This window comes from Tauraco erythrolophus, chromosome 4, assembly GCF_009769465.1.
Source record: "Tauraco erythrolophus isolate bTauEry1 chromosome 4, bTauEry1.pri, whole genome shotgun sequence".
In the NCBI taxonomy this organism is placed as follows: domain Eukaryota; kingdom Metazoa; phylum Chordata; class Aves; order Musophagiformes; family Musophagidae; genus Tauraco; species Tauraco erythrolophus.
The window spans coordinates 74,577,185-74,601,519 of record NC_141468.1 but is presented as its reverse complement, the minus strand read 5'-3'; the positions used below and the strand labels follow the sequence as shown (position 1 = coordinate 74,601,519).

Below are 24,335 nucleotides of genomic sequence, written 5' to 3'. Positions count from 1 at the left end.
CAAGTAATTCGGGGCAAGTAATCTACACAGAACACACCCGCCGGCAGCATGGCTGCCCCCCCGCGCTGACCCGGGGGCTCGGGAGGCGGCCGCTCGCCGGCGGCCCCGCCCGCTGCTGGCCCGGCCCCGCCGCTGGCCCGGCCCCGGCTCCTCCTCCTGCGGGGGTGGGAGGTGTGGAGTCGCCGGACGAAGGCAGCGGAGCAGCGCTTGTGGGTCATGGCGCCGCTGAGGGACTGCAAGGTGAGGGCGGGTCTGAGCGGGGCGGCGAGGCGCCTTGTCTGCCCCCGCAGCAGCGACCGAGCGCGGCTCCTGCTCCCGCCGGGCGCAGAGGCACGGCGGGGGTTCGTCCTTCGGGCGGGGCGGTGTCCTCCTGTGTGGGTCCTGGGAAAGCCCCACAGAGAGCCGGGCTGGGAGGGGGCTGCCGGCGGGCGGGGAGCCGAGGCGAGCCGGCTGCGGCTGACGGGAGGGCGCAGAGAGGCAGCCCGGGTGTGGGGGGGCCGCTGTGGGAGCTCATCTCCCTTCACCCCCCAGCAATCGTACACTGCGGGTGGGTTTCAGGTGGGGTGAGGCTGCTGTTGAGATCTGAAAACGGGGACGAGTCGCTGCACTCGTGTCTGAGCATCTCTGGGTCTTGTCCGTAGTGCCCGCTGGTCCCACAGGCACTCACCTGCCCTGTCTGTGGGCCTCAGAAGGGGGTCAGGCCTTCTTCTAACTCTAAACCAGCCTCAAGGCCAAGGGTTCGACATCTGTCTGCAGGAGCTAGTTACTGATTAGTCATTTGTATGGGTTTTTTTTTCCCCGATGGAGTTCTTTCTCTCTGTTGCTCCAGTTCTTCTTGTTTTTCCGTTAATCAGGCAGAGAGAGGTAAAAACAAAGAAGTCTTGACGATCTTCTGAGAGTGTCGTAGGTTCATGAGCGCCAGAGTGCTGAAGAGCTGCCACATGAGTAATAGAGGATGTGCTAACAGCAGCCCACGAAGAGCAGAGGTTCCTCAGAGCCAGCTGAGATTCTAGAAGGGACAAAAATACAAATAAACACTCAGCAGATCCTTAAAGCAGGAGAAAGGGCAAGGCTTTGGCCTCTGGAAGAATCAGTAAGAAGAGCCGACGCCATGGCACTCTCCTCCAAGAGACATCGCAGAGAAGAGTCTCTTCTGGAGTTAGAGAGGAAGGTTGTGGGAAATCAGCATAACAGAACTCAAAGGCAGCCTATGTGGGAAGGGAAGGTGCTAATTGTTTTGCAGGCTCTCCAGGCTGATTTTCACCTACTTGTGCTCCCTCCCTCGCAGATTTCCTCAGTCACAGTCTGATACCCGAGTACAGACAAGCCCCAAGTCGTGAGTGTCCCAAGTAGTCTGGGCTGGACCACTGGTGTACAACCCAGAGAACAAGGGGTGCTGACTCTTCTGTCCTCTCAGTGGCTATTTGGTTCTTGTTTGACACCAACAGATTAGGTTTGCAGCAGATCTTTTATGTCTCTTAAGAGACAGCAGCTGTTACGGGGTGGTTCTTCCCTGCAGCCCATTGTCCTGGTGCACTAACAGGAAGAGTAGTGGCAAACGTGATGCAATGCAGCCTTGCTGCCATCCTCCTCCTGTTGCCAGAGTAGGAGTCTTCCAGTGAGGAGTGAGTTACGTGGTCTGTAGCGTTGGCAGAGCAGAGGCTTTCTAGAGTGGGTAGTAATAGCATGTACCTCAGCTAGATCGGCAGTGTCCTTAGCGATGCATGCAGGCCTTTTTGTGCTCACCCCACTTCTGCTGTTTTTTCTGATGCTTACACACAGACGTTTTCATTCCTATGAATCTTAGCATTAAGAAATCTCAAAATGGGATGACATTGCCCCAACCCTGGAAGTGTTCAAGGCCAGGTTGGATGAGGCTTTGGGCAACCTGGTGTAGTGGAGGGTTTCCCTGCCCATAGCAGGGGGTTTGGAACTAGATGATCTTTGAGGTCCCTTCCAACCCTAACCATTCTGTGATTCTATGACATTTTCTACTCGGCGAGTACCTTGATCTGTTGTGCAAAATGGGCAGTGGCAGAGAGCTGCTTCAAATGGTGCTTGTTTTTGATGACTGGTGGTGGAAGTGGTTGGTGCCTGGCCTATTTTGCAGGGTGCTTGAAAGGTAGCCTGTAAGTAACAGGCCTAACCTTGCTGCCCTGTTTGACTTTTTTCTTTATGCTGTTTCTGGATATAGTGTGAACGATAAAGAAAATTTTTAATTTTCTATTCAGATCTAGTCTTTCAGGCTTGTAATTTGAACACTCAAGTGCTTGAGCTGCTGGAATGTGAGCCTTTAATCCAATCAGAGTGGAAAAGCTTTAGGATATAATAACAAAGATGTCTTTGCCTGGTTACTTAAAATTTTTGACGGTTGGGTCATTAGAACCAGGAAATACATTAAAGTGTAAAATGAGACGAGCTGAATTCTTGCAGCATCCACAAGGACTAATCCCCTGTTAGGAGGAGTCTGAATTGGCTTGCCCCGGGTCTTTTTGTATGTCTATGCTGTATGTTCAGTGTACTGGAATAAAAGTGATGCTGAAGTGATTGGGGCAGCTCCTCAGATGTGTGTGTACTTGAAAAGGAATGTATACGGTGTGGTGAACCTTACGGTCTTAGAGACAATGATGGGTGCAGTATAGGAACGCTGAATGGAGAGTAATTAGTAGAAATAAACCCAAACATTATTAAAATCTGAATAGATTGCCAAGGGAAGCACCTCAGCTTGTGAGATGACAGGCTTTGTGGTTGTGTGGCCATTCTGTGTGGTGGAAGAGGCCTACAAGCAACTAGAGATTACATGCCTGTTTGCCTGTAGACACCCACATGAATAAGTTAAGCGTTTTGAAATAGGCACTGGATTTTCCATTTTGTTGCCTAAGTTACTTAAGAGAGCAGTCATGGAGACAACCATGAACCAGGATGCTGTAGCTGCTGCAGCTTAATTCCACCATTGAGTAAACTGCGCATCTGCCTAATGAACTCTTTTCGTTCTCCAGCAGCTAGCCAGGAGATGTAGCACCTCAGTAAGTGTTGCATAGCTTGTTAAGAAACTGTGGCAGCCTGATCCTGTTTTGCATTTCAGCTTTATCAAATGTTCCTATGTTCTTCCTTTTTGTAAGGCTTCTGTACAAGTCTGTGGTCCGAGTCCTGTGTTGACTTGACTCCAGTGACTTGGTGGATTTGCTCTGCCAGGTTGTTTAGCCTGCAAGTTACTTAAGGTGTTGATTTCAGTTACAAAAAAACAGGGTTTAATTTTACCATGTCTCTGCTTCACATGAGGTGTGTCTGCAGCAGAGGGTCTAGCCAAAAGTTTAGTTGTAATGAGTCTCTTGTTACGAGATGCGTAACCCATCAAGATCTTCTATTACACTTCATAATTTTCTGCTTCTTTATTCCCACTGCTAACCCCAACTAATTGAATCTTCAGATGTAGCTACAACTGCACAAAAGGTTTGCCTGCTTACATTGTCCCTCCTGCTTTTCTTCTTTTTTTTTTTTTTAAAAAAAAAAGCATAGTTGATGAAAATATCAGAACACCATCAGTTTGAAAATCTGTTGGCATAGTCTGGAAAATGAACGTGTAAAATGAGTGCATTTGTGTTTCTTTGTTGTGCAGGCCTGGCAGGATGCTGGACTTGTCCTGTCCACGACTAGCAATGAAGCCTGTAAACTATTTGATGCTGTGCTGACCCAGGTATGACCGAAAAGTGTAAGAAAATGATTTGAAGGGACTCATGCATGAAGGATTCTTTGCTGTAGTTGATGTTTAAATTTCTTACCAGCTGGGAGAGTCTCTCAATCAGGAGTTGGGCCATTAGCAGGCAGCAGAAAACACTTGCAGCAGAGGGCTATGCTGGATGCCACAGCTGTGGGGAAAACCTCAGCCAGTGTGCTCATCCTGCTTGACACTGGAGAATCAACCGATTCACATAAACAACCTAGAAATGTACAGTTATTAGTTCTGCTGTTGGCCAAACTACCTTAAAGAAAACAGTTTTTCGCTTTTCCTACTCCGCTAACCCTATCTGAATGCAGTTTCTTTTAGTCATTTGCCTTGCTTACTTCTGAATTTTAAACACCTGGGAGAAGGAAAAGAAGCCCAATATCATGGAGGATTCCTCGACCCTCTCTCTGTGTCTCTTACAGTACGCAACCTGGACCAATAATGAGAGCCTCGGAGGTATTGAGGGGTGCCTCTCAAAGTTAAAAGCAGCAGATCCAAATTTTAGTAAGTATAACCTTTAAATCTTAGCACGGAAAGTGCTGGATGATACCTGGTGTCTTCGTGTTTAATTTACTTTGTTTAGGCAGTGGGTTATAGAATCTGTAAAACTTCTTCAGAATCTAGAGCAGGCTGGGATGGTTTTGTGTGTTTTTTTTTTTTTTCTTTTTGATTCAAGTCTTTTTAAATGGCTGTCATGAAAAGCCTATAAAAACTTTAGGTTTACGAGACTTCTTGGACCCCATGTGTATAAGTCAGTCTCATTTAAATCAAACAACCAGCCCCTCCTTGTGTTTATGTAGAGAGGAATTACCTGCAATGCCGTACAGCTCAGGTTGTAATGTGCTATTTTCCGTAGCAATGGGACATGTCATTGCTAATGGTTTGGAGTTGATTGGCACCGGAAGTTCAGCGCGGCTCAACAAAGAGCTGGACAGCGCGATGAGAACAATGATGGCGCTTTCAGAATCACAGCAGCTGACCGAGCGGGAGAAGCTTCATGTATCAGCGCTGGACATGTTCGCTAGTGGGTAAGTCCACTGTCATCCTATTGAAAGGACCGTGAGGAGTTTTGGTCACCGCAAGTGGACGAGATGGTTGGTAGCAGTGTTGCCTGACATCTAGCAAAGGATCAGGGTGAGATGTCAGTGATTGTTCTTGAATTTATCTCTCCAAACTGTAAGCACCATGAGTAGTCAGTGAGCATCACGGTCAGAGGGGAGATGCTCTCTTGCCAGTGCTTCATATCATGAAGTGCTCCGTGTTTTAAACCTGTCAGAAATCCATCAGTGGAATATATGGTTTAGAACTAGGAAACTCAATCTTTAACTACGGTAACGTCCAATATAATATAGCACAGGCTTGGATCCAGAGAAGCAAAGCTACAAACACACTTTTCTTTCCTCTGTTGTCTTACTGTGTCAAAAACTATTTCCTCTGTAACGGAGATAGCAGAGTGCCAGAAGTGCTGTAGAGACTCGCTGTTTCATTCAGTATGATGAATTTATGTGCACTGCAGAAAGTGTGGGCTAATGATTCACTTCCATTATTCCTTGGTCAAACAAACAGGTGAGCATGGATTCACCTCTCATACTTCTTAGAAAAGGTGAAGAGAAGGCTACTGAAGGCCTGTTACTGTGGGTTTGATTCCCACTAGAGAGGGAATTGCACATGTGAAGTTAGATTAATGATGGTAGTTCTCAGTAAAAGCTATTCAACCCTGTAGGAGAATCTTTAGATTTATGGTTTAAGCTTGTTTGATTTTCCTTGTGTATTACAATGACTTGTTTTAACCCAAGGACCTTTCTTTCAAAAGATTTCCCAGAAGGTGCTCAGTGAAGATAATGCCATTATTACTTTAAAAAGGACTAAGAAATACCTTCAAGAAAAAAAAAAAGTACTTTGATGTTGAATTTTCTATTTTTCAGAATAGCATGAGTTTAGAACTACAGTAGAGGCAGGTATGTGTGCCTTCTCTCAGCAATCAAAATATTTTTTTTATTTATTTCTAGCCAGCTTCCAAAAGCTTGTGATCTATGGGAACAGATTCTGCAGAACCACCCAACTGACCTTCTAGCCCTCAAATTTTCCCAGGACGCTTATTTCTACTTGGGATATCATATACAGATGCGAGATTCTGTTGCCCGGGTTTACCCTTTCTGGACACCTGATATTCCGTTAAGCAGGTGGGTCATGCTTCATTTTGAAAATTGTTCTACATCTGGTGTGCACGTACTTTGCGCGTTTTAAGTTCAGACACATCTAAATAACAGGATCTGGTGGAAACAGACATGTAGGCAAAATCAAAAACGTAAAAGTGAATCAAACCTGACCACAGCTAGAACATCTCTGCTGTATCCCTGTTGACACTGTTGGTTGAAGGTTTTTTCTTAAGGGAGCTGTGGCTCAATTAGTAAACTTTGCTGACAAATGTAGCACATGGCATGTAACACACAGTATAAAGTCAAGTCCTCACTGAGAGCAGTGGCCAAACTCCTTCAGGCTGTTAGAGGTCTGGTTTTTCACTTGGGGCTCACATTGTGGGTGAGAGAGCACATCAGCGGAAGGAAGAAAGGAGTTGTAACGTGGAATACCAGTGTAGCTCTGAAACAAAACTTTGGGATATACTATAACAGCTAGTACAGCAGTCTGACAAGAAGGTGGATTTTTAAAAAATGTCTCCAGTTCAGTCCTGAAAGTTTGTTTCCCAAAGTTAATTCAAGATAATCTGAATCTGTTGGCTTAAAAATAATTTTAAAATGGCATGTTAAATTATTTGAAAGCTTTTAACTTTATGTAAAAATTAACATTAAATTGTAAGTCAATACATACATTTAACATTTAGAGACAGATGAATCCATAGGCAACCATACCTTTCTGAATATTTCATGAATGTTGCTGTACACCAATGCACTGCACTTCCATATCCAGCACAATTTTGTCTCCCTTTTTCCTTCCACAAACAATGCAGAGAATACAGACTCAGTGCTAACATAATAGTGAAGCTATTGATTCAGTACCTCAAGTGGCTGCGGTGCCCGCAATCTCATGGAACAGAGGGCAGTGTCAGGAGTCTCATTTTTCCAGCTGTGTTACCTCAACTCAGAAAAATCTAAACCGCTTAGTTGCTTTTAACTACAATATACCGGTTTCATTTGTTGGGACAATAAGACGACTTAGCAGTTTTGACCGCTCTTTTATAACTTTTCTAGACACGATGCTACGAAAGTGCAAGTTGTTGTCCACTTAATTGTAAAGCAACAGGAAACATCCATATGCCAAGCACTTCTTGAAGTATAAAACCTGGCAAGTACTCCTTGTCCTTAAACTTACAGGCATGTAGAGTTACACATGCATTGATAAGTTGGCCAAAAAAAAAATAAAATCAACTTTTATTCATCTTGATCCACGAAATAAATCAGTTGCAACATAACCCACAGGTTTTAGTAGTTCTTTTTCCTCAGGAGTTTAAAACCAAAGCCCCAACAGATGCTTTGAGAAGCAGAAACATATCCTGTGGTATTTTGCAATCTACGAATCTGCAAATAGAAGAGCAGTTGAATCGTAGACTTGTTTAGGTTGGAAAAGACCTTGACGATCATTAAGCATAACCTAACACTGCCAGTCCGCCACTAAACCATGTTCCTAAGCACCACATCTACAGGTCTTTTAAATACCTCCAGGGATGGTGGCTCAACCACTTCCCTGGGCAGCTCGTTCCTGTGTTTGACAACCCTTTCGATAAAGAAATTTTTCCTAATACCCAATCTAAACCTCCCCTGGCACAACTTGAGGCTGTTTCCTCTGTCCTGTTGCTTATTAAGTGTTTCTTAAAGTGACTGCCTCAGGTATATGTGTAAGAGCATATAACGTCCCGAATTTTCCTTTACGTTGCGCTTTTATGATTAACGGGGCTGCTTTACAACCAGTTTTAGAGGACCACTTCACATGACAGTGCTTGCCTGTAGTTCTGTGGGCACTGGAGCAAGTGCAGAAGGCTATGCTGGTGTGTCTGTTCTCAGATGTTGAGGTAGCTTTTGTGACAGCATTGTCTTGCTTCTAGCCTTCCAGTTCTGCATCTTGCAGCTGTTACGGAGATTAGCAGATTGTTCTGTGCAACTCTTAGTTCTAGTTTATCTAAAGACATAAATGTCAGTTCTCAAAACACTGGTGATGTGCATCTTTGCTGGTGTCTCTGGGCCTCTCATTTCCTCTGAGAACTAGCTAGTTGTTCCGTATTCTGCAAGCTTGAACCCTCATTGTAACTTTCGTTGTAAGGGCTGTTTTGAGTTAAGTACTATTTCTAATAGGTTTTTCAGTCCCAGCTTAAATCTACTTCTAAATGGATGATGTACTGTTTTTGCCCTTTTAATTAGCTACGTGAAGGGCTACTACTCTTTTGGGCTCATGGAAACGAACTTCTTCGATCGTGCTGAGGAGCTTGCCCATGAGGTAAACTGCTTGTTACTGATGCTGAAAGGTTTGAGAATTCTTAAACCTCGTCCTTATGTCTGGGTGGTGGTTTGCGTAAATGCCATGAACTGACTCTCTCCGTCATCCCAGTGGTTAGTAGAAGGAGCAAAGAGATAAAGCTCAGCATGGAAATGCTCACAGAGACAACTGATAACTAAGAGACTACTGATAACTTTTCCTTAGAAAGATTCCCACATCTGTGCCATAGCATGGCAGTTTCATCTTGACTATATTTCCTCCGCTTGCTTATGAGCGTGCCTTGTCAGATATTGTCAGAACATCCTACAAAATCCATATATTATCTCATCTGCTGTTTCCCCTGTGTATAATTGGCTGTTTACTCCTATTAAAGAACATTGGATTGGTTTGGTGTAATCTGCTCTTGACAATCCATCCTGTTTGGGTTTCCCCCTCCTTTTTTCCCAGATGCTTGTTCCTGGATTATTGAAAAATTAACTGTACAATGTTTATGGGGATCGATGTTAGCCAGCCTGTTTGCTTTTTTATGAAGATAGTAATTGTACTTGACTTTCTCCTGTCCTTAGGATTATCCCTGTCGTCCAGGAGTCTCAGATACAATTCATCTCTAATGGGTGCTTTGCTAAATTTCTGTTACATCAAATTGCTGAAAGTGACAACAAAGACTAAAAGTTAACATTTAACACTTACTAGGTTTAATGGCTGGCCTCACAAAATGCCTAAAACCTAGTAGGAGTTGTTGGAGCAAGAAAGAGGAATTTGCTGAATACTCAGAGCTGGCCATGTTCTTGAAGAAGAAATGACTACCTGCAAAGCACTATGTCATGGAATATATTGTGCCTGTGCGTGCAGTTCTTTCATGGCTGATGCTGATGCATGGCTGTGAAATAAAATGTCATTTGATAATCTTCATCAAAGCCTACATTTTGAAGTGTTTTGCAGGTGTTCATCTCTATGCAGTAGAAGCTGGGAAGTGAAGTCAGCCAACAAACGTTTTCTTTCTTTTCTGTCCAAATCAGACTTCCTGGCTGTGGTTAGTTGGAATGATGCAGGGATGTACTTAACACGCAGCAAGACAAAAATAGTCTCGTTTCTATATCAGCGGTGGTAACTATTGTTACTTGCAAGTTTGTAAGCTGCTTCACGTTTTCTCCTTTTCACTCCTAGGCTTTGGCTATAAATCAGACAGATGCATGGTCCGTTCATACTATAGCTCACGTAAATGAAATGAAAGCAGAGGTGAAGAAAGGATTAGAATTTATGAAGGAAACAGAAACCAACTGGAAGGTAAAACCTTCTTGTAGTATCTCTGAAAAAGCTCCTTCTAGGTGTCTTTATCTCCTCCAGCCAAGCTCTTGATTCCTCTGCGTGCAGTTCCTTCCTATATGCAGGTGCGTTACACGCCATGCAAAGTTTACGTGTTGGAAGAAACTACTACTTGAGGTGCTGTTACTCTCCATGCTGCTTCTGAAGCAAGAGGCAGGAAAAAGTGGCATATTATGAGGGACACTTAAGTTGTCGTTACTACAGCTGCTGAGATGACAAAAACGGCAAACACGTCAGGAAGCCAGGATTCACACAGAGTCTGTCCTCTCCCACTGCCTTGCTTTAGCTAAGAATATTGTCATAAATCTGCTTCTCACAAGCGTGTGGTGGTGTACGTGTGTGTGTAGCTTCTTTTTCCTGCTGGAGCTGATTAGGTATTTTACATCTCATAAAGGCCTGGCCGTTGCGGACAGGTGAAACATCAGGTGTGAAAATGGTGATTTATTGACATGTGATTTATATATGTGTGATTTATTGTGCAGCAATAAAAGTACAATGACCACTGACATTTTCACCAGCTTCTTGCTTAGATTGAGATGAGCACTGAGAGTCAGTTGAGGAGCTGGATAAATCTCTTCACAGGAACCTAAGATGAGATGTGAAATAACACAGTCAAATCAAATGTTTTAGAAGACATAAAATATTTGTTTACTTCTGGATGGGGAAGAATTTCTAAAGGTCAACGTGAAGAAAAGCGAAACCATGGTTTTGTCTCTTTTCTAATGTATGGAAGTTACTTTAAATATCCAATGTATTTGAATATCTCTCGGAGTATTGAACAGGTTAATTAGTCTGTAATATGGTCCTTTGCTGTAAATGAAGCTTAATTTTGATTTGTATTGGACAGCAGGTGTTTTCCAATGATTAAGTATGCTATATTCAGAACAGAAGGCTGTGAGGTTTGAATTTGTAAGAACCTGCAAGAGTCTATTTTAGAGTCATCTGTGCTGAGTGTTCCACCTCACCCAAAGAGCAGGGCTGGATAATGAGACTAGAAGGACTGTTTATTTTGCACTTTTTTTTTTTTTTAAGTTAAGCATTGAGATAGCAAGCCTGGAAGTGCAGACAGAAACCCTTGCTTGAGGTTCATATCTGTTGTTTCCAGAAAAGCATTTTGTCCTTAATATATCAGTTTTAATGAAACAGTGATGCAGGGGACTGACAGTTTGGGTGATGCTTAAAAAACCCCAATCAGTGACTTCGAATCGATTTTTTAACTCAGTTTCTTAAAATAGTTGCATACCTTTGTGATTTATATCCTTTATCCATTGTTTAATATTTGCAAAGGAATATACTTTTCCTGGTTCTCTAATTGAAATCATTGCTTAATAAGCTAATTGGTTGTGACAACTGCAATACTTCTCCCAGAAACCCTTGCTGTAATGCCGTATTTGAAAAAGGACCTTGACCCATCAGCATTTGTGCTTGACGCCATATAGAGGATCCTCCCTGCTGCCGAGGTCATGCAGCTTCACGTTCACGTAGTTGTTGCAGGCCCTGGAAAACAAAATCTGCTGAGAAGGGGACAAAAGAATATTAGTAACTTGTTGAGAATCATGTGGTATCAGCACATCTGCTGTGAAAATAAATTGCAACAGTTGTTGAGTATAACTCGATTGAAGCCCATATTGCGATACCGCAGAACGCGCCTCTTCTAAAATTTCCAGTCAAAAGGTTCCCATTTTCTATTTCCCCCATGGTCTGTGATAATGGGAAGGCAGATGGTAGAAATTTCCTCAATTAAGGCTTCCCGAGTAACTCCCTTCCATCTTTTGCTTCTCTCTTGTTCATCGGGTGGCACAAAGGATGGTGGGGCAGTTGGCACTGGCGGTGATAATGGCGTAGCAAAGGATTAGGTGTATTGCAGAGATTTTTCTTCTCGTCGGCATCTGTCGCTTTTAACTCCGATAATTTGTCCATAACTTGCTGCAAGACTTCTTCAGATAGTTCCTTTTTCTGTTGTTCTCCCAGAGAAATCGGTGCGGACAAAGGTTCCTCCCACTGTGTGGAGCTCTCGGCGGGGTGGTGGGAGGTCAGGGTAGAGGCGGGGACTTAGGCCGGCATGACCGTCCACCTGTTTCCACGCCCCTTGTAGTATCTTCCGCCTTCTCTTCCGAGTCCCTTTTTTCTGCCAACGTGCTGCCGCCATCTTGGCGCATGCTGTCGCCATTTGGCTGCCGCCATTTCGGCGCAGTTCTAAGCACGTGGTCCCTGAATTCGCGGTTTGTACTTTGATAGCAGAAGGCAATGGTGGTGTTACAGGCACAGAAATTCGCGTAGAAAAGACAGAGGAAGTGTTTGGTAAAGAATCAATAGGAGAGGGGGTAAAGGCAGCAAAAGCAGCAGCAGCGACAGTTTGTTCAACTTCCATGGTACGCAACGTTTCTTTAATTAACTTCCACAGGGTAGCATATTTATTCGCCTCCTTCGCACTCGCTCCCCCCGAAATGATATCATCCCATAGCTCTCTGCCTATGGCTTCCCACGTAGCGAGTTCAAAAACGACTCCTACTGAGGGGATTAATTCTTTGTTCCATGCCCACATTAACAGCCCTTTAAGAGCCGAGGATTCATATTTAAGTCCTCTCACAGAGAGCATGTGTGGCGCAGATTCAGGAGAGCCTCTTGTTGCTTATCCAACCCATCTGTCTCCCCGACTGCTCACCTCTTCTAGGTGAGATTCCAGCGTCGATCTAGCGACTAAACAGGTGCACCTTTTTCCACTTAGTGACTGGGCAGGTCACTGCTCATTCCGCTGGGGCAGCAGATCATTCGGTCGGCCTTCCACCCTCTTCCTCGCCAAGTCTCGCAACTTGCCGTCAGGATTCTGAGGGTCCCTGTTCGGGCGCCATTTGCGGGAGATGAGTGAGGACACCTGACACGACCAATGTGATCAAAGAAGTGAACCTTTATTTGCATACACTCAGCGTGCTTTATAGCTTTCTAAACAAGACTTGGCAATCTATGATTGTTACAATTCAAACAATAGCCCACCCCTTAGTATGATTGGTTGCATCCCGTAAGCAACGTCATCGTGGTGTCAAATTCCCTTTCTGCATCCAGGCATGTGCTCCCAAGAAAGGCTGGATTGTTCACATGTCTGTTGCTTCCCAGGTATCCTTCCACAGAGTTATATTCCTGTTTGTCAGTTCTCAACACGCTCACAAAAATGAACTGCAACGACATTGTCTTGAAGCGCAGGCTAGGGAAGAGTATTTGAAGTTCTGGTGCCAGCTGAAAAGGACAGTGCAAAGCTGGTACAGAAAACCCTTGCTTGAGGTTCATATCTGTTGTTTCCCAGAAAGCATTTTGTCCTTTAATATATCAGTTTTAATGAAACAGTGATGCAGGGGACTGACGGTTTGGGTGATGCCTTAAAAAACCCCAATCAGTGACTTTTGAATCGATTTTAGAACTCAGTTTCTTAAAATAGTTGCATACCTTTGTGATTTGTATCCTTTATCCAAACAAAATAAAGTGCAAGATCAGTAAGTAGAATTGTCTAACATACCTTCTTGCCTGACCCACTGTTGTTAAGATTTGTAACAGCTGGCATTGTCATAATGATAATGTGTATAATCACTTCTTCTGTGCAATATTGGTCATCCTAAACATCATGAACACAGAGTGTTAAACTGTAAGCACAGGAAAAGAACAGACCTCTCTAAGGGCTTTATTACAGCTGCTTGTATCTGGCCTGGTGATTTGAAATTTTGATTTATTTTCTTTTGATGACCAGGATCCATACTGCCACAGTATTCATACTCCTGTTGCATCTTCCTCCTTCTCAGTAAGAGGGGCAAAGATTTTGCACAGGTTTTCTTTACAGAGTACTTTATTTTGGTTGTTCTTTCACCACCACCACCCTCCTCCCAAAAAGCAAATGCCATTTGTTTTTTATGTCCGTTTTAGCACAAAATCAAAAGGGCAAATTATCTCACCACAGGGGACCTCTCTGCCAGTGCTGTTTATTAATAAATGGCAATGTTTTTTCTCCTGAGCTGTTGTGGTGAGTTCCCACAGCCTGCTTTTATTTATTTATGTTAGTTACCTGCAAGCCTACTTCTTCTTTAGCAATTTAATCTCATTCAGAACTCAAAATCAGCAGTAGTAAAAAGGTGGTGGGGTTTTTTTTTGTGTAGTGAGGTAATCCCATGATCTTGTTTGTATGACGTTTGGAATGGTAGTATGATATTATCAGGTTATGCAAAGCACTTAACTACCTCAGGTGCTCAGGTTTGTTTTGTGGTTTAATATTAAACGCATAAAGATTAGCAGAATGTTTATCTTAGCACCATAAAGCGCTGACATTCACTGGGTACTTTTATGCTTCCTGAAAGTGGGTGTTACAGTTGTCACTGTGAAAATGAAGATGCTTTTTCCGCTTAGGAGAACATTTCAGTTTAAACTACAGCACTGGGAGAGCACGAGAGGAGAGAGAAGAACCTTTCTGGTGTTTTATTTTTCTCCAAAGGATTATGGAGTTATATTCCTGTTTGTCAGTTCTGAACACGCTCACAAAAATGAACTGCAACGACGTTGTCTTGAAGCGCAGGCTAGGGAAGAGTATTTGAAGTTCTGGTGCCAGCTGAAAAGGACAGTGCAAAGCTGGTACAGTCCAGCAAATAACTCATCTCATCCGATGAACTCCCAGCGTGTTTGGTATCTAGCACAGCTTCTGTAGTCTGTAGTAAAACATGTTCAAGAAGCGATTCCTCTCTGTCTGAGATAGGTGTCTAGATGGGTAAGATCAACAGCCCTCGAAGGTGAGTATCTCTGTCCAGGATCTATTCAGGTCACTTCAGACAAGATGCCTAAATTTTAGATGAGACAGATCTCGCTCGTTATAGGTGTGGGGTGTTTGCCTAACAAAAGAAAAGGTTTTACAGAAGGATGAGTTCTGAGGCATCCAAGTAAAATTCTCTCTGGAAAATGACGTGGGAGAAACCTTGGTTTTGAGGGGTCTTCCTGAGTAGCTGCAAGGACGAATGTGTCAAATGAGAAGGTATCCTGGCCAGCTGATTTAAAGTTCTTGTCAATTCTGTCTCATGACATACTCAGTATATCTGACTAGATGTGTTTAAATGGGAAGTTACTTTGTAAATAATATTTTCTCTTCTTTCTTTTTTTTTTTTTCTTTTTCTCCCCAGAACAGTGATATGCTTGCTTGCCATAATTACTGGCACTGGGCTTTGTACTTTATTGAAAAGGTATGAGATATTTTCATATAGGTGTTTTATGGTCTAGATAGGTCATTCATCTCATGTTATTTAAAAGGCAGACCTAACATTTATAGTTGTTGTTTTTATTTTTCAACTATTTAAAGGAATGTTTTCATAAGATAGCACAAGGCCATTTTTACAAGCTAGCCCTTTATTACAATTATTTTTAGAAGTTCTAATTACATCAATCAAAGTTCCAGGTTCTTTGTTAGAATGTTGAAAAATTGCTGTGAGATTATTGTAGGTTTGAAGATCAAATAGTGTCACTGATCACACTTGGCACAGTTGTTTGATAGAAAGATGAACTTGGTTCTCTAATTTCAGACAAAAATTAGACAAATTCTCTTCAAATTCAATACTAGTTTGCTGCCCCCAAAATTGGCTGACTATGAGAGATGCAGTAAGCTCTAAATTTGGTCACCAGTGTTATTAATGTTACTAATTCTTATTACTGAAACCCTTTAAAAATTGTTGCAATTTTACCCAGCCTGTCAGGTTGCAATGAAGAATTTCCTTGGATTTAATAATGCCTAGCAGTTGTGGGGTTCAGTTCAACAGGGAGACAAATGTGACATCGTTGAGAAGGCAGTGTACTTTGGTCAGAAAATGAGTAACTTGCTTGTATTCAGCATTATTAACACAGAAGGAGCGTAATTCTCAATAGTAGCCTAATAGCTTGTTTATTTTGCCACCTTCTATCTATGCGACTTTTTTGTAGCCTGCTTAAAATTCTTTTTCTTCCTACCTCTTTTCATACACCATGGGATGCACTAATTTTTTGCAAAAATCCCTGAAATGAATGTTAGATTGAGAGGTAATACCTTCTCTTTCTCCTTCACGTGTAACTTATACCAGTATTGGTGTATATATATAATAATTTAATATATCTTATTAAATTAAGCCTAAACATACTGATTATTTTGCCTGTAGTAAATCCTAGACTCCATTCATTCTTTCAGTACCTCAAGGCTTCTTTGACTTGGATTGTTCTGCTTGTCATGAGGCAGCTGTGAAGTAATATGATGACATCTATTAATTATATGTCTTTGGCTACTACCAGTCACTTTGGGTTACCATCTCTGAGTGTTAATCACACCGTCCTTGTTTGCTTTTACAGGGTGAATATGAGGCTGCTTTGACAATTTATGACAATCATGTGAGTAGGGGCCTTTTATCTTTACTAGTAGAGAGTGTGCTTAAGACCATGATGTGTGCTTTCTGCCTTCTGTATGAGAGTGAAACGTGTCACGGTGTGCCATATATGTGTACGTAGTATTTACATCTGTTGTTTTTGAAGTTTTTGAAGGAAACTGTTTCCCAAGGGTTTTGGGTAAAATGCCCAAAAGACTCGCGTGTTACGCAGTGCAAGTGTTTCTTACACTTCCTGCTTGAAAGAGCTACAACGGCACTGTTGGTAGTGTTTTCCATTCTGTCTATATTTCTTATTCACGCTTTTTAAAAGGGTGTAAAATAATTTTCCTACAAAGTCAAGCTACCTTTAGATAGAACTGATTTTACATGTTAGGTACTAAGTCAACAGAAGCGTGTCTTTTCGTCTTAGTTAACTTACTATAGTTCTTTACTATCTGGATTTCAAACAATCTTTGTAAATAAGCAATATCCAATTGGATAGGGTACCTATCTTTGTAAGGATTATAAAAATAACACAAGCATTAAGAAGGCTGCTGGGCAGACTTCTGTCTACTAACCTTGGCAAAGTGAAGTAGTATTGATGGCACCGTTTTGGAAAATATAAAAGACCTTGGTGATTCTCCATACTTACCGAGTTTAACTTCATAACAGGAAGAACAACACACATGAAGCAATGTAAGTGTTTATCATTGCAAATTGCTGTATTCAGGAAAGATGCAATTAGAACTATTGCAAAACGGTATTTTCGAATGAGTAAAAAGATAAAATTAGTTCTGCACTATGGAAGTAAGTGTGATTATCTGAATAAGTTCCCACTAGCACATCAGTTGGGCATCTCATGCATACCTGTGATTACAGATTGCTCCCCGGTGTCTGTCAAGTGGAAGCATGTTGGATGTAGTAGATAACTGTTCGATGCTGTACAGGCTTCACCTGGAAGGTAAGGTATCCACCTGCCATTCTTTCTTAAAACTGTAAGGGAAATAGTTTTCATTTTGCTTCCCCCCTTTCCCTTGCATGTTGGAGAAGTATTCAAATATACTTGCAGAGCAGGCTTGGTCAGTGTTACAGAAGAAATCTTCTGTTACAAAAGAAAATTCTGCTCTTGAGAAAAGCCTCAATGTGAAATTGTACTAATGTCCATACCTTTTAGTCTTCCCAAGAGCTTTTTTTTTAATTTCCCGTGCCAGTATGGTGTTTCATTCAGCTCAAGCTAGCATCGGTCGTATATTCCTTTTTGTCAAATTCACATTCTGTTGTCCCTGGAGTTTTGAGACTGAATCAAGTACAGAAGCCTCTAAACAGCTGTAGCACTTCCTCAAAGTAAATTTCAAGTTAGATACTTAACTTTCTATTTTGATACTGATTGAAATAGCTAGGACATGTATATTAGCCGCTGGCTTTTGTGTGCTTTCCTTACTCAGTGGCATTTCTCCTGAACTTTTTTAAGCTAGTGTTTGTACACTAGGGTTCATGAAGGGAAGGGTGACAGACATACATTATTTTCACAGTACGCTGCTAAAACACTAATGATGCATTGGTTTGTTTATGAAATCTGTCTTATCACTCTGGTTTTTGATTGCTAGACAGTTCGCTGTGAGCATCGTCTCCAAGAAGACCTGAGCAATCTCATAATAAAGCCAGAACCTCACATACTGCAATTAAAACATTGGTGATAATTACTGACAGTCGATAAACTCTTTGCCAAATACGGCAAGCTGCAGCTGAGCATTATTGCGTAAGTTTTGGCCACATCAAGGGAATGTTTTCTAGAGTTTAGCAGGAGTGCTGTTTATGCTGGGTGACTGAGTATGTTGCAAAGACATGCTTTTGCATGTGCTATTTTTATTGAGAAAACTGTTTTTTTACTCTTAGGTGTGAAGCTTGGAGACAGGTGGAACAATGTTCTGAAGCTTACAAAGAAGCACACCAAAGATCACGTTCTCCTGTTCAATGATGTACACATCTTGATGTCCTCACTTGGAGCCAAAGACCACAAAACTACTGATGAGCTTTTTAACAACTCTTCAGGAACTTGCCAAGTAAGCAAGTGAATTGAAGTATTGTATTTCAGAAATATTTTGTCCTCTGACCTTCAGAGGATAATGTCTCTGGCTTTCCAAAGCACTACAAAATACTCTTCCTCTGCTTTAGTATGTCACTGGGACGTGTCTGGTTTCAGTAGTGCAATCTTCAGTTAGGAGATCCCTGTAATTATTTATTTTTTTGAGTTAATGCCTAGAGGAGCTTCTGATCTGTTAAGCAGAAGTCTCTTGCATTGAGGCTGTGGGCACTAACTGAACAGTTGCTGTATGTTTCCTTTCAGTGGGTTCACGCTAAGCTGGTTACATGCAAGAATAAAGGATATCATCTCTGTATTAGCGAGGGCCTTCTACAGTGTACGTCAGCTATCTGGTAGGTGGTTCCTCTTTGCTCCGGTTTAAAAGGTTCTTTAGTAACAGAACATTAGTTGGTAGTGATATTCTAATAGCTGCTGTGTGATGTGTTGTGAAGTACAACTGCAGGAAACTGATTTTCAAGTACTGCTAAAGTAATAAACAGAGAATATTTTGCTTTTCAAATTAATTATTTAAAAATTTGAATATTTAGGTATTTAATCTAAACAATGTTTTGTCGTGTTCCCTTCTGTATTAAATAACTATAAATTGCCTTGGTTTTTTTGAGGGGTCGATATATAGATGCTGTAAATGCAATTTCTTCCCCCCTACGCCTTGTTTTTCCTCTGTTTCAGCATCTATTGCTTCTCTTGCCTTAAAAAAGAAGGAAGGAGAACCTGAAATTGTCACTCTTTGTTCCCAACTATAAAACCCATCAATCAAAAATAATAAAAAAGAAATGTAATTTTTAAGGATTACTTATGAAAACAAGTAACTGTCAAATCAAGCCTAAGCATGTCTGATTTGACTAAAGCAGGAAATGGCAAATATCCTTTATATAAACATATGTGAGTATATGTAAAGTATATCAAACTGCACAAGCATGCCACTTCAGGGAAGCTTTAATGAACACATGCTACTTATCCTTTCACCCAGTGCTTCCTTTTGCCTATGCGTCCCAGCCTTTTGTAGGAATACAGCTCCACGTTTTTAGCCGTAGTTTGAAGTATTAGAAAGCTTAATTTTATTATTTGAGAAAACAGGCTGTGACATGAAAGGTTTATATTAAGGATTGGCTTAATGGGTTAATTTATGTGTATCATGAATATGTAATAGCTACATGATACCTAAGGTACGTTTTGTATTTGTCGAAAAAGCAGCCACAAAACTTTGGCATGAGCAACAGTCTTTCTTGGCTTTTCATTACTATTTTTCCTGAGCCTTTGCAATTTAAAGTTGACAATATTTTTTTGTAAAGTATTCCACGGCGCGCTCTGGCGGTTGGTATCACATACTTATTTTCATGGGCGGAAATGTTAGTTAATGCAGGGAGTATGTTGTGCTTCATGAATCAATACTTCAGATCAGTTGCAAGAGAATGATTTTTATTTTTTTTTTAAATCAATCTTCCATCTCTGTGCATCTTTTCAGAGAGCTGGAACAAATGTTTAAATGAAGAACTGTTTCATCATTTCCATCCTTAACTATCTCAAACTGCTTAAATGCACATCTGTTGAGCACGTCTAACTTTCCAGGATGTCATAATTTGTTAAAGGAACGATAAACACTGCATGCTGAAAAATCAACATTGACCTAGTGGAAGAAATGGGAAGTTTGTAGTGCCTGACTCAAGAAGGAAAGCACAGAGCATGCTCTTTGTTTGGCAAATTTAAGTTACTAGTGTGGGAATGTGACTCTCAGCTGTCATTGTAAGCACTCTACACAGAAGCCAGTGACTAAGGTTCCTCAATGTTAAGATTTAACCGGAAAATTTACAGAAAATTCTGTTTTAAACAGGGGATGGAATTTATAGCATTGAACTGTGTGCATTCTCCAGAATAATTGATATTGCTTGGGTTAGAAAGTCCTCCTCTCCTCATATTGCCAACAAACCCTTTGGTACTGAAATGGTGCTACCTCCAAGACCTGATCACCGTCAACTCCTTCTGTTGCAGTGGAAAAACACAGTTCCACATTGTCCCGTGTAGATATTGCCTATAGATCAAAGAGTTTGATTACTTGTAATTTCACTTTTTAAAAAAATATTGGCAAGGATGCCTGCTAAAATGTACAGTTTCTTCTGCAGGCATATTGCCATGCTGCATGCCTCTTCAACTCTTAGATGGGTTAGAATACAAGCACTAAAAAAGAAAAACAAAACAAAAACTCTTAAGAGCTAGTTAAAATCCATTGCTGTTTGTGGGCCTAGAAGCAGTCTGACATAGAATAAAAGAGCAGGCTTTGAGAACCGTCCCTGGAAATACAGCTTATAATACAAAGAGGGTGAGGCACTTGTGCCATGTGCAAGGGACTGATTGCCACTTTTGGCAGAGATGAGGACAGTCAAAGAACTAGCAGTAGGATGTTCTGGTGAGATCATCAGAAGAGAAACTTAGGCAGTTTTCTGACTTTTTCTAGCCAAAACTCTTTATTGCAAAGACAGGAGGGGTTTGGGCTTGTGCCTTTTGCGGATATATTCAGAAGAATGAAAACTGATTGAGTAACAAAAAGGTGGGAGTAACATAATCACACCAAAAGATATTATTTAAATAAAGCACTTGAAACATCAGGCTTTGTATGGTAAAAAAAAAAAATTCTGTCTGCAGGCAGTGACAGGCTGGCACTGAAATACACATATTGATAACTTGACTTAGAGGAGTTAACCACTTTCTCATTCTACAGAGCACCTTGTGAAGACCATGAACTTTCCCTGGCTCCTAGTTTGGGGTTGCCACTGTGCCAGGCTTTCGTAGAGTTTGAAAATGGAAATTGTGACAAAGCTGTAGACCTGCTGTACCCAATCCGTTATCAGCTAATCCAACTAGGAGGCAGTAATGCTCAGGTAAAGGAGATCAGTAAAAGATTTTTTGATGCAACATAATCCTCTTTCAGTAGCCTCTATGAGGCACTTGAATTATTAGTAACACCTGTTCTTAGATAGCTCCCCTGTGCTTGTGACTGAACCCTGTTTGCAAACGCTTATTAGCAGTGTTAGCTATTTAATTTTTAATGTTGATATGTTTCCTTCCTCAGTGGATTTAATAATTTGGTAAACAAGACATTGTAACCAGCAATAGTTACTTACTACTTTGTATTTTTGCTGACCTCTTTTTTCAGAGAGATGTTTTCAGCCAGTTGCTGATTCATGCTGCTTTAAATTCTAAATCACAAGCCAAACAAAACCTTGCAAGGTGAGTATTTTCCTGATAAACATCTGTGGAAGTAGTACTCTTACTAAAAGTAAGAAGTAAAGTAAGCGAACCTCTTGAAGTTCAGCAGGCCAAGTGCAAGGTCCTGCACGTGGGGTTGGGGGGGCAATCCCAAACACAAGTACAGGCTGGGTGGAGGAACGCGTTGAGAGCAGCCATGAGAGAGGACGTGGGGGGTGTGGTGGATGAGAAGCTCAACATGACTGGAAATGTGCACTTGCAGCCCAGAAAGCCACCATATCCTGTGCTGCATCCAAGAGAAGCACGTCCAGAAGGTCAAGGGAGGTGAATCTGCCCCTCTACTCTGCTCGCATGAGACCCCACCTGGAATACTGCGTTCAGCTCTGGGGCCCCCAACATAGGAAGGACATGGAGCTGTTGGAGCAGGTCCAGAGGAGGGCCATGAAGATGAACCGAGGGCTGGAGCATCTCTCCTATGCAGTCAGACTGAGAGAGTTGGGGTTGTTCAGCCGGGAGAAGAGAAGGCTCCAGACAGATCTCATAGCAGCCTTCCTGTACCTAAAGGGGGCTCCAAGGAAAGCTGGAGAGGGACTTTTGACAAGGATGTGTAGTGATAGGTAAAGAGGCAATGGCTTTAAACTGAAAAAAGGGAGATTTCTATTAGATGTAAGGAAGAAATTTTTTACAATGAAGGTGGTGAAACACTGGAACAGGTTGCCCAGAGAAGCTGTGCCTGTCCCATCCCTGGAGGTGTTCAAGGCCAGGTCAGATGGGGCTTTGAGCAACTTGATCTAGTGGAAGGTGGCTCTGCCCATTGCAAGGGGGCTGGAGCTAGATAATCTTCAAGGTCCCTTCTAACCCAAACCTTTCTATAAGTAGGAAGTATACTTAAACCACTAAATTAAGGCTAAAATTATGTGTGAGACATTTGTTAAATTTAGCAACATTTAACTAGGATAAAAAGTAAAGAGCTTCCATTTCCAAATGTACACTCTTAGTGGTCTGGATTGAATGATCTGTGTTTGTTCAAGTGCAGTTGATTTTCAAATGGTTCTGTCTTAAAACGTGGCCTCTTCCTCTTCCCTGTCGACCACTGTACTTAAATGTTAAATGTCTGTGAACTGCTGAAAATCAAACCTGTCCTAGTGATGCCATCTGCTTTAATTGGGGAATTAACATTTACAGAGTTTACCTTACTACAAATCGCAAGAGCCTTGTTTGGTAGAAATGTAAACGTTGCTCAGTGACCCATATCGAGTTCTGCTGAATGGTATGGACTGGGTCTGCCTGCGCGTTTAAAGCACGGATCCTTGGGACAATATGAAACCTTGCCTGTTCACCTCCCAAGGCCTCTTTGAAATAGATAAAAATCAAGGTACAATACAGATCACTCGGATCTCTGGGTGCTCATTTTCAGTCTCTGTCAGTGCTGAAAAGAATGCTGTTCTGCCTTAATGTGCTGCCAAGGGCCAGATAAGGAAATGTGCACCTCAAGAGCAGGTCTTTAGGTACTGTTTTCCTCCGCTTACAAGAATACTGCTGGCGATCTTAGGGGAAGACTGACGATGTCTCATGACCTTCTTCCCGCTTCTCTCCTACCTCTCCTCCTTTCTCAGGTGCCTCCTGAGAGAACGTGACACGATGAGACCAAATTCACCAAATGACGGAGCGACTTATTAGGAAGGCAGCAGCTGTTCACTCAGTGGCATAGGTCTTTCCTCTGTGCTTCAGCTGAAATAGCATAAGCTTAGCAATCAAAAGCTGGGTGCAGGGAGCGGAGGGGATGCTGTGCCGTAACCCATGCTAGAGATTATCAGTAGGTAGAGTACCCTGTGTGTTAGAGATCTGATGATGATTTCCTTGAAAAATACACAGCTGTCCATTTCAGGAGGTTATATCTTAGATGATTCCACAAGGAAAGGAGAAGATAACCTGCTGAATAATGCGCAGCTTTCTGAAGCATCCCAGGACACTGCTTTTCTGGTATATTTTTCTGAAGTTCCTTCTGAGACTGATTATATATAGTACAGTAACAGTGCCTGGATTTCAGTAATGATTGGCCCAATTTGGTTCTTCCTTAATATGACAAATAATCAGTAAAACTGCTCAGTAATTCAAATGGACCTTTTTAAAACACAGCCATAGGAGAGTATGGGGCCAGAGCCAATACAGGCGCAAACTGAATTCCAGATCCAGCTCCCAGACCATTCAGGCATGAGTTGCAGATTCTGGCATTACAGATCTGTCTACATTCAGGATCAGGTGCATATTTTACACTCCCTCCCATAAAATACTAAACTTTTTCCTTTCACTGTGGCACCTCGGAGCTTTCTGTAATTACTATGTGACTGAAGCCAGACAAGGGATAAGAGCTGACTGCAACTATTCTAACATGGGTATATTCCCTTGGCACTTTTAAATCTCTCAGAAAAAAAAAAAGAAAAGCCTATATTTTAGCTAAAACAGAAACATTTCTGAATGGTAGTTTGGACTGCTGTCTTTGTGCTTACCTCAGCTTTTGGAAAGTCAGGCCTTTCTATCTAATATCATGAGTCCTTGAGTGTTAGCAAAGTAGAGTTTAAAAACTAATATTAAAGCACACGGTTTTATGGAGGCATCTCAGAGCAGGTGAAGACTGGAAGGGAGCTCCCCCATAGAGAGCTATGGGGAACTGACACAAAGCTTTGTCCCGGCACAAGTGCTGGAAATGTGGCACGATATGAGCCATGTACCTCTAGGAAGTTCTGGTTTCTCCGAATTCCTGCAGCATAGCAGAGGGTAACAGATTGCCTTGCAACAGTAATCCAGAAATCCTTAATGAAGGGAAAGATGATACTTCAAACCAAAACTCAACTAATGCCGCCTCTTCTTCTTCCCAAATGGAAATACCACACTCTTCAGCTGCCCAAGCTCTGGCTTTGGTATCATATTTACAAGCTCTCCTGGACACAGGCATGCCTGCTTCCTCCTTCCTGTCCAGCTCAGGCTCTTTCCCCATGTCCCACAGCAGCACCCTCCCACATGTAGTTTCCATCTGACCTAAAAAAGCACGTTCATAGCTGGCGCTGTGCTGCCCTGGGAGTTCCTGCATAGAGGAATAAGACATGGAAGTGCTTTGCAGCCACTCTTATTTTCCCCCAGCCCTCACTTGAGGAAAAAATAGTTTATTTTT

The 24,335-nt window shown here is 42.0% G+C and overlaps 1 protein-coding gene across 1 annotated transcript; it reads left to right on the top strand.

The window, feature by feature from the left end:
- The first annotated feature begins 186 nt into the window (after positions 1–186).
- Positions 187–22,874, top strand: TTC38 (tetratricopeptide repeat domain 38). The gene is given in 16 exon segments (XM_086610499.1): positions 187–240; positions 3,620–3,697; positions 4,150–4,231; positions 4,584–4,755; positions 5,737–5,910; positions 8,101–8,176; positions 9,344–9,463; positions 14,653–14,712; positions 15,842–15,880; positions 16,735–16,816; positions 17,752–17,891; positions 17,893–17,918; positions 20,676–20,835; positions 21,111–21,184; positions 22,780–22,822; positions 22,824–22,874. Coding segments are annotated over 16 exon segments (1,401 nt in total). The 5' UTR covers positions 187–216.
- Positions 22,875–24,335: the final 1,461 nt, after the last annotated feature.